The sequence below is a fragment of the Tarenaya hassleriana genome, unplaced genomic scaffold (genome assembly GCF_000463585.1).
Source record: "Tarenaya hassleriana unplaced genomic scaffold, ASM46358v1 Cleome3, whole genome shotgun sequence".
Taxonomy (NCBI): domain Eukaryota; kingdom Viridiplantae; phylum Streptophyta; class Magnoliopsida; order Brassicales; family Cleomaceae; genus Tarenaya; species Tarenaya hassleriana.
The window spans coordinates 1,032,535-1,045,367 of NW_010966177.1; the positions used below are offsets into that span (position 1 = coordinate 1,032,535).

At 38.7% G+C, this 12,833-nt stretch overlaps 2 protein-coding genes across 3 annotated transcripts in view; one reads left to right on the forward strand and one right to left on the reverse strand.

Moving 5' to 3' along the window:
- LOC104818620 (putative clathrin assembly protein At2g25430) overlaps positions 1-1,929 on the forward strand; it is a 3,616-nt gene extending 1,687 nt beyond the window's left edge. Inside the window, 1 exon segment of the mRNA XM_010548263.2 lies at positions 8-1,929. Coding sequence (XP_010546565.1) covers positions 8-1,469 — 1,462 coding nt within the window. The 3' untranslated portion in view covers positions 1,470-1,929.
- Positions 1,930-4,678: 2,749 nt separating this feature from the next.
- Positions 4,679-8,004, reverse strand: LOC104818621 (protein WVD2-like 5). Of its 2 annotated transcripts, none has more exons than XM_010548265.2 (9): positions 7,859-8,004; positions 6,987-7,208; positions 6,660-6,902; positions 6,531-6,568; positions 6,272-6,343; positions 6,029-6,125; positions 5,878-5,949; positions 5,680-5,790; positions 4,679-5,583 (listed from the first exon to the last, which is right to left on the reverse strand). In XM_010548265.2, the coding sequence occupies exons 2-9, from the start codon at positions 7,200-7,202 to the stop codon at positions 5,116-5,118; spliced, it is 1,317 nt and encodes a 438-aa protein (XP_010546567.1). In that variant the 5' UTR covers positions 7,203-7,208; positions 7,859-8,004; the 3' UTR covers positions 4,679-5,115. The 2 variants fall into 2 exon arrangements, with proteins under 2 accessions (XP_010546567.1, XP_010546566.1); XM_010548264.2 differs by having other exon boundaries at positions 6,029-6,128.
- Positions 8,005-12,833: the final 4,829 nt, after the last annotated feature.

The following is a 12,833-nucleotide window of genomic DNA, read 5'->3' on the forward strand; positions in this document are numbered from 1 at the left end:
GGGGGGTTAGTAGTAGCCGCCATAGTAATGGGGATGATAGATTTGATCGGGGTAGGGATGATTTCAGGTCGCCACCTCCCAGATCTTATGATTATGAGTCTGGGGACTTTAGGGGTGATAATGGATATGGTGGTAGCAGTTATGGTGTGCCTAGGAGAACTCGGTCTTATGGAGATATGAGTGAGATGGGCGGAGGGAGAGATGAGAAGAAAGCGTCGGCTACACCTCTGAGGGAAATGATGCCGGAGAGGATTTTTGGAAAGATGGGTCACTTGCAAAGGCTGCTTGATCGTTTCTTGTCATGTAGACCTACAGGTTTAGCGAAGAACAGCAGAATGATCTTGATTGCACTGTATCCGGTTGTGAGGGAGAGTTTTAGGCTATATGCTGATATCTGTGAGGTTTTGGCTGTTTTGCTTGATAAATTTTTCGATATGGAGTACACAGATTCTGTCAAGGCATTCGATGCTTATGCCAGTTCAGCGAAACAAATTGATGAGCTCATTCTGTTTTATAATTGGTGCAAGGACGCGGGTGTGGCGAGATCATCTGAGTACCCGGAAGTTCAGAGGATTACAGGCAAGTTATTGGAGACATTAGAAGAGTTTGTGAGAGATAGAGCTAAGAGGCTCAAGAGTCCGGAGAGGAAGGAAATAGAAGCTCCTCCTCCACCTCCTCAAGAGGAGGAGCCAGTGCCTGATATGAACGAGATCAAAGCCCTTCCTCCTCCAGAGGATTACACTCCGCCACCACCTGTTCCAGAGCCTGAACCTCAAAAACCACAAGTCACGGATGATTTAGTTAACTTGAGGGATGACAACATTTCCGCTGATGACCAAGGAAACGAGTTGGCGCTGGCCCTCTTTGGGGGTCCACCGGGCAGTGATGGTAAATGGGAAGCTTTCAATTCACATGGAGACAATAATATGACTTCGGCTTGGCAGAACCCCGCAGCTGAACCTGGGAAGGCGGATTGGGAGCTAGCCCTGGTTGAAACCGCTAGTAATCTGGAGAAACAGAAAGCTGCATTGGGTGGTGGCTTTGACCCATTGTTGCTGAATGGAATGTATGATCAAGGAATGGTTAGGCAACACATGAGCACCACACAACTGACCGGTGGCAGCACTAGCAGCGTGGCTCTACCCTTACCAGGCAAAACCAACAATCAAGTATTGGCACTCCCTGCCCCCGATGGAACCATCCAGAAAGTCAACGAAGACCCGTTCGCAGCTTCTCTTGTCATCCCACCGCCTTCATATGTGCAAATGGCGGAAATGGAGAAAAAGCAGCGCTTGTTGGTGCAGGAGCAACAACTATGGAATCAATACCAGCTCGATGGAATGAGAGGTCAGACTAGTCTGGCCAAGATCAGCACGGGTCCAGTCCCTGCCGTCATGCCTTATGGAATGCCACCGGTCTATGGAATTGGATCACAACCAACCGGGTACTACTACAACAACCCTTACTGATTCATTCATTTTGCTTGGTCTTATCTGTTTGTCACTATGTATTTGTACATGATCTATTCAGTCTCTGTTATATATATATATATATCTTCGTTTCTCCTTTGTATTTCCGATTGTGGAAGAGATACATTCTCGATTCCTCTCGAAGTTGTGAACTTTGCCCTCTTTTGAGTTTAATAGGTTATGTAGCCATTGGGAATTTTGAAGCCTCCTTGAACACTAGATTCATCATATCCTCTTTTGATATTTTACCTGCTGGCTTTGTTGCAAGTCTTTTCGTCAGGTTTGCAGCCCTAAAAACTTGTTTTTGGGGGTTTAGGGTTTTGTTGGGATGTCCAAATCAGACAGGTGATCAGCAGTTGGTATTTCTAATTGCTGTTTTTTGAAGCTATTAGTCAGGAGAAAAAAACCCTGTCAAAAGAGATATTTATCCATTTTCTTCATTAATAATTATTGTTGTACACTTTTTTTTGTTATTTGTTATTTTACAAAAACTCAGACATGGACAACGTTTTTTTTGTGAAACAATTGGTAAACCCAAAATTATACACATTCCATTTCACTGTCCAAATTATATAATTATATAACTATTATCTAATCATTTTTTTCTGGAAATTACTATAGCATCTCTTTTTTTTTAACTGGATGTTATGGATTAAGACCTACACTACACTAATCTTAGGGTTGAAAATCATTGTATGATTTAGATTATACGCCCTCTCCAAATTTTAGGTCTAAATTTGGGATGGAATATACGTTTTCCTCCTATTTTATCGGTTAAATTAACAAGGGTAATTCCAATAGCACCTCGGTGTTAAAATCTTCATACAATATAAGTCATTTCAGTAATCTAAGATTGTAATAATGAATAGAAAACTACATTAATTCTATATAAAAAGCTCTATAGTATTTTAGATCTAAAAGCTTTTTTTCTTTTGGGGAATGTTGTTGGTGTTGCATATTAAAATTGTAAATTAGGGTCAATGGGAACATAGCTAACAAAATGCGAAGCTGGCGATCTACGTAACATTGACATGGCCCTTACAAAGGGAAAAATAATTAGAATTTGTCGTTGTACCTTGAATAAAATTGTCAAAAAAAATAAGTGGAAACGAGATAAATATATAAGGAGAAATAACACATTATTACAGGAATTTGTAAGAAATCTCAAATAAATACACAAATTTTAAAATTCTCAAAATATATGAAATCTTTCTAGCGTTTATATCAAATCCTAAACTTTTTAAAAATAATGAAAATAAATCATGGATTTTTAAATTATTTCTAAAAACTGAAATTAAATCTTAAACTTTTAAATGAATCCAAATGCCAATGTGATATGTTGTTTTTTAGGTTTACAAACTATACTTTTGTATAAATTTTAGACAAAAATGTCTTTATTTGTAATTTGAAATACCTATTATGTCATTAAACTCTCTCTTTATCCACACCAAACATAGATCCATTCGACATTTATCCTAAAAATCTATCAGAAACTAAGTTATCAGGAATATACCCAAAAGTTTGAAATCATAATTCGGGAAATCATCAAAGATAATATTTTGACTACAATGTTATATTTAATGGAATATTGTTGACTCGTTTCGGCAATAGAATCTTGTACCGGACAAAGGATAATCCGCTTCCGCAGTTGGGGAAGAAAGGTTCCGGACAAAGGTGCGCTCAGGCAGATAGCGTATATCTCGTTCGTAGAAGTACGAATATACGTCTGCGTTTGCTCGGGCGGATGTATATATTCGTCTGGGATGGGTATGAAGTCCGATGGAGTACGTACTCGGTCAACCGGGAGGTGTATACTCGATCAAAATTCAAACGTATATATTCGTTTGGGACACCCATCCGGGATTACGACTCGTCCAAATGTGTGTATTCGGACGTGATTTTCAGAAGTGTCATGGAAGTGGACAACTCGTCCGAAAGAGTGGATTTAAACCACAATTCAAAATTTTAACGAATGATTGTATGAGTAGAGACGTGGTTGTATTATGTTTTCAATCGATGAAAATCCGGCACATTTGTAGTTGAAGAAGATAAATCTTGGTATTTCGTATTCTAAACTGTAGAAATTGGTATGTTAAGCTTATCGTTTACAATTTTCAAATTAAGATGTGGAGTTCACTGTTTTGTTGAGTAATTTTCAGATTAAAAAGCAGCAGAAGGGCAATTGAAGCAGCATGTGTGTATTTTGCTTTGCAGGGTTTAGTTGGTTAAACGCCACGTCAGCCCTTGTTGCTGTAAATACTATAAATAGCTACGTTTTAGGTTTTGGGTGGATGTCTTGAGAATTATCTAAGTTGTGTGTTTGGGGAAAGGGAGAGTGGAGCCTCTCGAATAGCTCTCAAAGGTTGTATTTCAGAATGCAATCTTATCAGTGTAGGCGTTGGGTGCAATGATTTAAAGCTTCAAGCGAAACCCTAGATCAATAATTGGCTCTTCGTACTATTGCTTCTTAAGTTGCTTGAAACCCAAAACTGAGCTTGAACCCTTCGGCCTTTAGCCTATCGAGTGACTAATATCAAACCAAAGCAATTGCTCTGTGCTTGCACCATTACTGTTTGTAGTGATGTAAATGAAACTCGAGGTCCGAGACCTGCCCCGAGTCCGCCCGAAAAAAAATAAGGGCTCGGCCTTAAAAGTTAAAAACTATAGGTCCGATAAGAAATCGGGATTTCGGCTGCGGGCCTAATGGATCACGGGCTGGCCGTGTCGGGCTTGAAGCCCCGCCGAATCGAGCCATCTTTTTTCACTTGCATCGCCGTTGTCTAAAGGCTGAAGTCGATCACTTTGCCGCCGTCGTCATCTCCTTTTTTAGCTTGTCGTCGCCTCCTGTTTTCACTGTTTGTTAGTCATATACACTTCCTGTTTTGTGTGTGAATAATTCATATGCCTATTCGGCTACTCTTTCAATTGTTTTGGATCCGTTCTTAGTCTATCTTTTGCTGCGTGACGTTTACACATTTTTTTACCGTCCAAGGTGTCAGGGTATTCTTGGATTTGTACGGTAATGATCTATATGCATGTATTTGATCAATTTTAACCGGATTTGATTTAAATAATATATAAATGATATTCAAACTAAATATCGTGTGATTATCAGCAGACATAAACTCGAAAAGAAATCCAATCAAACTAAATCTAATATCAAAAAACAAATCAATATAGTTTTTTCAAAACTATCATAAATCGAAATATGAAATGATCCCTAATTTGATATATCCAGACTTCCCCTAAGGAAGATCACCCAACAATATCAAATCTATTTTTACCTAAATACAGGTAGACCAGTGAAATATGACAAAATACCATAATGATATTTAAAAAAAAAAAAGATGCTTCATCAAACGACAACATAATTTAAGCATTACAACCAAACATAACACAACACCATTGATGCTTACGAAAAATGCAATGAAAGCATATATTTATGTATAAATAAGCAGCGCAATCTGTCGAAGCACGAATAAAACGCACCACCTGCACACAAACTTCATGCCCAGATTCTCTTTCGTTTCTTCTTCTCCATTTCCCGCAAGTTTGATCGATATGATTTCTTCTTTCATGAGCTCCTCAGTTTATGCAAGAATTGAGGTTCAGAGATTTCGAGGGAAAGTAACCGTACCCGCTGAGTTCAATGCTCGACTGTAACAGATTGCAATGCGACAGGAGACTCAGCTTTATCTTCTTCCATTGGAGTTTGATCATTGGATGAATCTGTTGTTGGAGCTTGGTCTTGGTCAGATGATGGAACAGCGGAAGTGTTATTGGGACAAGACGGGTCGGCCGGATCTGCATCTTTCTCGGGTTTCTTCTCTTTGGATATTGCTTTCATCGGGTTTGCGTTAGCTTTTGCTGGTTCGGCTTTTCCCTCGTTCCTCCGGTTGACAAGACTCGTCGTCTTCTGAGAAGGCAACCTCGGAAGTGACTTGCGAAATGATAGCTTCTTGGGGTCAACTGCAAGAATTTCCTTCACACCTGCCGAGTTATCTTTGGAAACTCTCTCATCTAAACTCAGCCTACCGATTCGAGGGGTTTGATCATTGGTTTCTTCAGTCTTCTTTCGCCCTAGCTTTGGAGATTTAGGTCTTGTTGGCGGTATCTTCTCACGAGTAAATAAAACTTACATGAGAAATCATAATTTTTATATCTCCGATATGAAAACAAGGGGGCAATTGAGAAGTGGTTGCAGATATACCTTCTTTAGCTCAACTTTAGGTGGCTGAGGTTCTTGGTAAAAGCTGGGCATGGGGGTTGCTTTGAAGTTCAAACTCTTCCTTAACATCTTAATCTCAGCTTCTTGTGTTTCCTGCCAAAGAAACCACGGATTTTTAACCAGAGAATCGGGCATGGAGCTCCTAATCATCATGACAGACAAGAGGCCATAGAACACAACCTTGGACTTGGCTTGCATGTCATTGTTTTCCAATTCTTTTGCATGAATCTTTTCTTCAAGCTTGGAATAGAACTGCACCACGGAACGGCAAAATATGGAAGTTGTTTAAAATGTGTATGTAGAGGACACACACGGGGAGCAGAGGAAAAACCTCTCTTCTTTTCTCGGCCCGTTGATCACATCTGAAATTGAATCCATAATTTGGAAGGGCACCAACTCTGCGAGATTTGCCATCTTCTGCTTTCGGACTTCTAAAGAGAATTAAGTTTCAAACTATTTTAATAAAAAGGGTCAAATAGGAAAAAAAAACAAAAAGGGTCAAAGCATAAAGGCCACAGCTTCACAAATTCCCACGTAAAAGAGGATAGAAACACGAAGAAAGGTGAAATGATACTTGGAAGACTCAGAATCGCCTTCAGATGTTTCATGGGATTGCTTCTTCAGAGGCTTCAGTTTGGTCTTGTCCCTGCAACAAAGAGATAAAAGAAGTATCTGTTTCAAAGAGTAGAAATAAAGAATGATATACTTGAGGTTATAAAACCAAAAACTCGGTGGTAATTATTTTGGTTTTAAGCAATGAACTTATGGGAAAGCTATAGTCTTCAAAGACCATACCGAAAGACACCAATTTTACGAAAAGAAGGTTCCCTAACCTGGTGACTTCAGTTGGCACCGCGTCATGCTTTCCATGCTGATGCGAGAATGAAGAAATCATAAAAACCAGAAATAACACAACTAGGAACAAGATCATAGCAGCCAATTCAACGGTAAGAGACAATCACCTTCGTGGCAAGAGCCTGTCTATCATTAAAGGATTTGCTCTTGAGAGACTTTGTTGTATGAGCATTTGGAGCAGCAGAACCATTTGACCCAGCCACCTTTGCATCTGCTCTTTTCTCATTGTTCTTCTTAACTGAGGCCGATGACACGTTCATTCCACCAGAGGACTTCTCACCCTTGATTTTACCTTGAGCCTTATGTTCTCTGGAATGCTTTTTATCACTCGAATTTTCAACTTGTGTTTCCTAACCATAAAGGGAAAAGCTTTCGTGTTAGTCCTGAGAGTTTTGTCTATCGAAAAAGCAATTTGGGCAGTCCTCATTACTAACCACGGATGCTTCCTTCGGGTGTTTGCTAATCACAAAGTTGGAACAACTTCCTGAGTTTTCATTCGGGTTTTCGGATGCAACATCCAAGACTTCACCAGTAGTTCCATTTAACAAATCGGAAACATCTCCCTTTTCACTGGCAGCGATAACCTCATTGGTTAGACCGCCATTTGCAAGGGCAGTCCCAACAGCAGAATCGACTACTTCAGGGTCCATGAGAAACTTCAAACAAAAACAAAGGAATTAAAACTGATATAAGTGATAGCCAAATATCTATCAACATTGTCAATGGTCAAGATTCAACAATTACTCCAATTTAATCACACTTAAAAGGAGGTATCTAAAAATAGTTAAAACAATCTATATGCAAGAATCAATGCTGTTTCCATAGAATCAATGCTGCTTCACTGCGCGTTCTACTGTTTCTCCCCAAGTGAATGATCAATCGCGGGAAATTTTCTACAAAATCTGCAAAATCTACCCACTAATTGACCCATCAACATCTATCTCCCGCATTCCTGAATCGATCAAAGGTAAACCAAAACAAAACAGATAGGAAAAATGTTGTTCCTCGTCTCTGATCAAACAAACTCAAATCTCATTCCGTGGAAGAAGCAAATCTAATTCGAAAACCCCCAAATCTCATTTCTCCAGTAGTGTGGTTGTGAGTTAAGTAGTCGAGTACAAAAAGCAAATCACATCAAATGGCCGCTCCACTTCGATCTACCGACAACCAAACCATGCAACGAAAAAAGCAGGTTAAGTACATAGTTTACTCAGATTCCAAAATTTTCCTTCATTTTCTCCCCAGGTTTCTCGGCAACCAAACAAGGAAAGAAGAAAAAACAGCACAAACGTAGCATCTCCCTCACCTAATGCAGTCCCTGAACAAATCAAACTTCCATTGAAGCAGAAATTGGAGAAGTAGACGAAGGATTTGGTTCAAAGATTTGAGATGTCGGATTTTGATTTTGATTTTTTTTTTTTTTTTTGCACCAGTATGATGCTTCTGTGATTTAAAAAAAAATTGTTAACAAAAAGCAAAATCATAAAAGGCTCTGTTTAATAAATTTATATTTATACATTATTCAATATTACAGAGGCTGTTCGAAATCCAGTGCCACGTCATCGGGATGAAGTTACGTTTCGGTGAGGTTTGTACGGTTAAGCGGTTTTATTTTAAATCGTGAGATTATGGGTGGTTAATTAATTTTAAGATGGTAAGAAATCCAAAAACTAAAAAAAAAAATGATAATTAAGGTTTTGTAAATTTGATTTTCTTTTTTAAATTCAGAAAACTAATAGGTGTTAAATGGAAAGACTTTTGAAAAATCTTATATAAGTATCCAAACTCTTTAAAATATGACATATAAATATCTGAACAATTAATTTGACAATTTAGTATCTTAACTATTATATTGTTCTAATTTATTATTCAAACTTCTAAAATTATTGGCAATTCACAAAAGATAATGAATCCGAATTTTTGTTAGTTATTTTAGAGTAAATTGGTGAATTTTAAAATCTCTCAAAAGATTCATATTTCACGTGTATTACAAGTATAGTGCAGAAGTAAAATGCTTGTAAAAGACATGCTGTGAATTGGTTAAGTGTTAAGGATTAGTCGAAAGATATTGTAGGTAGCTCGTTTTTTCCTAATGAATAAAACTGGAAAAAATGAGCTGCGACCGATCGGGAAAATAAGCGGGTAGCTCATTTTCTCTGAAGAAGAAAACTGGAAAAAATGAGCGACTGCAACAAAATTGGGAAAATGAGCGACCGCTCGGAAAAATGAGCGATCCACCTTATTTTTCTGAGCTGTTCAAAATGAACGGAAAATCGTGACCGTTCGGAAAAAACTTCCGATGTCTTTGCAATTTTTGATTTTTGGAGTGTTAAAAACATTGCTAAACGTCTGAACACAATAGAGACGAAATCTAATTGATTTTTGAGAGATTTGGGAGTCATTTTTGTGAAGAATTTTGCAAACTCTTCTCCAACTTTTCTTGTTTATTCTCATTCGCAGGTTTTTCTGTTTCAGACAACTTTTGACGAGGGAATCAATCGTTTTGCTGATCTTCTTTATATCTCTAAACGTATTCTCGGGATTCTCCTTTGCTCGGTGGGGAGGGAATAACGTTTTAGAAAAGTAGAATCACGCCTAGAAGATTATATCTGGGTTCATCTATTATTTTTGTTTTTCAATTCTTTTTTCTTTTGTATTCATTCTCGTGTATCCAAACTCATCTTATAAAACAATCTAAAATGTTATCCCTTATTTCGGATACACGGGAAAGGGGGAATCGATTGTCGATATGGTTCTTCGGTGAGAGATCTTACTCTAGATTTTCACAAACTTGAGACATTCGAGGGCGTGGCTTTCCGCCAGTGGCAAAAGAAGATAAAATTTCTTTTTACTACACTGCAAGTGGCATATGTGATCAGCACTCCACGACCGGAGGAGAACGAAGAGGAGACGCTCACTCAAGCGCGCACGAAGAACAAGTGGGACAATGACAATTATGTGTGTTGCGAACACATATTGAACGGTATGTCTGATGCTCTTTTCGATGTCTATCAAAACATTGAGACTGCAAAAGAATTGTGGTCCAAATTGGAAGAGAAATACATGTCCGAAGATGCCTCGAGTAAGAGGTTTCTTGTAAGCGAGTTTAACGCTTACAAGATTGTGGACTCAAGACCAGTTATGCAGCAATTTCATGAGCTCTAGAGGATCTTGAGTAGTTTTACTCAACATGAGTTGAAAATGGATGAAACTATTATGGTTTCTTCATTGTTGACAAATTACCCCCGTCTTGGAAGGATGTTAAACGTTCCTTGAAACATAGGAAGGATGATATGACCCTTGAGCAATTGAGGTCACATCTTCGGACAAGGCTATCTATGTAATTCGATGTTCACACATGCAATATTAATAAACCGAGTACTTCTTTGTATGTTCTCTCTTCCAATGTTTCAGATTTGTGGCATGCTAGATTAGGTCACGTTCATTTTAAACGGATGCATGTAATGTCTAAGTTAGATCTTATTCCACCATGTGAATTGGAGAATGATCATCGTTGCGTTACTTGAATGAAAACAAAAATTATGAGGTTATCATTTCCAAATGTAGAAAGAAGTTCGGATATTCTAGAACCTGTGCATAGCGATTTATGCGATTTCCATAGTACACCGTCTCTAGGAAATAAAAAATACGTAGTTACATTTATAGAGGATTCGACTAAGTTATGCTACGTTTACTTGTTGCATTCCAAAGATGAAACTTTGGATATGTTTAGGGTGTACAAAACCGAGGTTGAAACACAACTCGGGGTAAGCTCAAGAAGCTTAGAACCGATAGGGGAGGGGAGTATTATGATCCAATATACTTTGAATCAATAGGCGTGATTCATAAGACGACCGTTCCGTATACACTGCAACAAAACGGTGTAGCGAAAAGAAAGAATAGGGTGTTGAAAAAAATGGTAAACTCCATGATTTCTTTCTCGGGATTAAGCGAGGGTTTTTAGGGAGAAGCCATGTTAACGGTTTGCTACATTCTTAATCGAGTTCCCTCCAAAAAGAATAAAATAACCCCATATGAGCTATGGTATAAGTGAAAACCAAATCTGAATTATTTTCGGATTTGGGGTTGTCGGGCAATAGTTAAAGTGCCGAAACCCAAACGAAAAACATTGGGTGAACGAGGAATCGAGTGTATCTTTATAAGTTATGCTTCTCATAGCAAGGCCTATAGGTTTTATGTTATAGAACATAATGACTATATAGTCGTTCATACGGTTATAGAGTCGAGAGATGCATTATTCGATGAGAGTCGCTTTTCTTCGGTTGAAAGACAACCTCGAGCTGTACCGAGCTCAAGTGATCGAGTAGTCGATCATGATGATGGAAAACGTGAACCTCGTAGAGGTAAGCGTATAAGGAAAGAAAAAATCTTTGGTCCGGACTTTCATATGTACCTAGTAGAAGGTATTAATGAGTCGATCATGACTCAACTCGTTTATGTTTACAATATCGAGGGAGACCCTAGGACTTTTGATGAAGCGATGAGATCCCAGGATGTCACATTCTGGAAAGAAGCGATAAATGATGAGATGAACTCTATCATGAGCAACAACACTTGGATCTTAGTAGATCCTCCTCCAAGTTGTAAACCGATTGGTTGCAAGTGGATCTTCAAAAAGAAGATGAGAGTCGATGGAACTATCGATAAGTTCAAGGCTCGTCTAGTAGCTCAAGGCTTTAGACAGAAAGAAGGTATTGATTTCTTTTATACGTACGCACCGGTAGCTAGAATAACTACGATAAAATTGTTGATCGCGCTTGCAGCGATAAACAATCTTATGATCCACCAAATGGATGTCAAAACAACATTCTTGAATGGTGATCTAGAAGAGGAGGTGTATATGAAACAATTAGAAGGCTTTATCCTATCGGGACAAGCACACAAGGTGTGCAGGTTAGTCAAATCGTTGTATGGGTTGAAACAAGCACCCAAACAATGACATCAAAAGTTTGATGAGGTCGTTTTGGCTAACGGATTTCGTCTGAATCAATCAGACAAGTGTGTATATAGCAGGTTTGATGATAACGGTCATGGAGTTATCATTTGCTTATACGTGGATGACATGCTCATATTCGGTACAGAATTAGAGCAAGGCAAGAAGACCAAAAACTTCTTGTCATCGAAGTTTTCGATGAAAGACTTAGGTGAGGCTGACGTTATCCTAGGAATTAGGATAAAACGAGATCAAGATTCGATAACACTATCTCAATCACATTACGTAGAGAAAGTGTTAAAACGATTTGATATGTTTGAAAGCCCTCCGACTTCTACTCCGATGGATTGTAGCCCTAAGTTTGCACCTAATAATGGGGAACCGGTAGCTCAACTTGAGTACGCTAGTGTCATTGGTTGTTTTATGTATGCTATGACTAGCACTCGACCCGACATAGCATACGCGGTAGGAAAGTTGAGTAGATACATGAGTAATCCAAGTGTACATCATTGGAATGATGTACGGAGAGTACTTCGGTACTTGAAAAAGACAATTGATTATGGTCTACGCTACACGGGTCAACCTTCGGTGTTAGAAGGATATACCGATGCGAGTTGGAACTCTAGTGAAAAGGATTATGCCTCGGTGAGTGGATGGCTTTACCTTTTAGGTGGAGCGGCGATTTCTTGGGCTTCCAAGAAACAAACTTGTATTTTGGATTCGACCATGGCGTCGGAATTTATCGCCTTAGTGGCTGTTGGGAAAGAAGCAGAATGACTAAGGAATTTGGTATTCGAAATACCGTTATGGTCTAAACCGGTAACGCCTATTGCAATACATTGTGATAGTGTTGCGACATTGGCTAAGGCATATTGTTGGTTTAGTGCTTTATGATGTACTGTTTTGCGAGCTTTATTTAGATACATTTGACGTATTGACACTCTCTATGAGTTTATGGATGAGTGTTTGATTTATTACGTATTGTGCATACTTGATATGTTATGAAATCCATGTATTGTTATGAACAATATTAAACTCCCTAGTCATGTATCGTTGTGGGAATAATGATATACTAAGACTAGTATGATGTGTGATTGATGATCATATAGATGATCATAGGTATTGGATACGATCACGATCATAGGTATTCGTTGTAGGTATTCGTTTGTAGAACGGAATACTGGATTGACCCGCATGAGATTGTCACATGGACTAGCGTCATGACTTGAATCTCATATGGCGGTTCCATGATTGGATCCTTAGACCTGAGATATCTACGGAATCCAACATGAGGAGTTGCGTACTTTGAATACGTCAAACGTCCTGC

Bases quoted from the DNA above. Each gene is read 5' to 3' on its own strand.
- LOC104818621 (XM_010548264.2), bottom strand. From the start codon at position 7,202: ATGGACCCTGAAGTAGTCGATTCTGCTGTTGGGACTGCCCTTGCAAAT. The intron at 6,903-6,986 runs GTTAGTAATGAG...CTTTATGGTTAG, and splicing joins ACCCGAAGGAAGCATCCGTG to GAAACACAAGTTGAAAATTC. The intron at 6,344-6,530 runs GTTAGGGAACCT...TCTTTGTTGCAG, and splicing joins GTGCCAACTGAAGTCACCAG to GGACAAGACCAAACTGAAGC.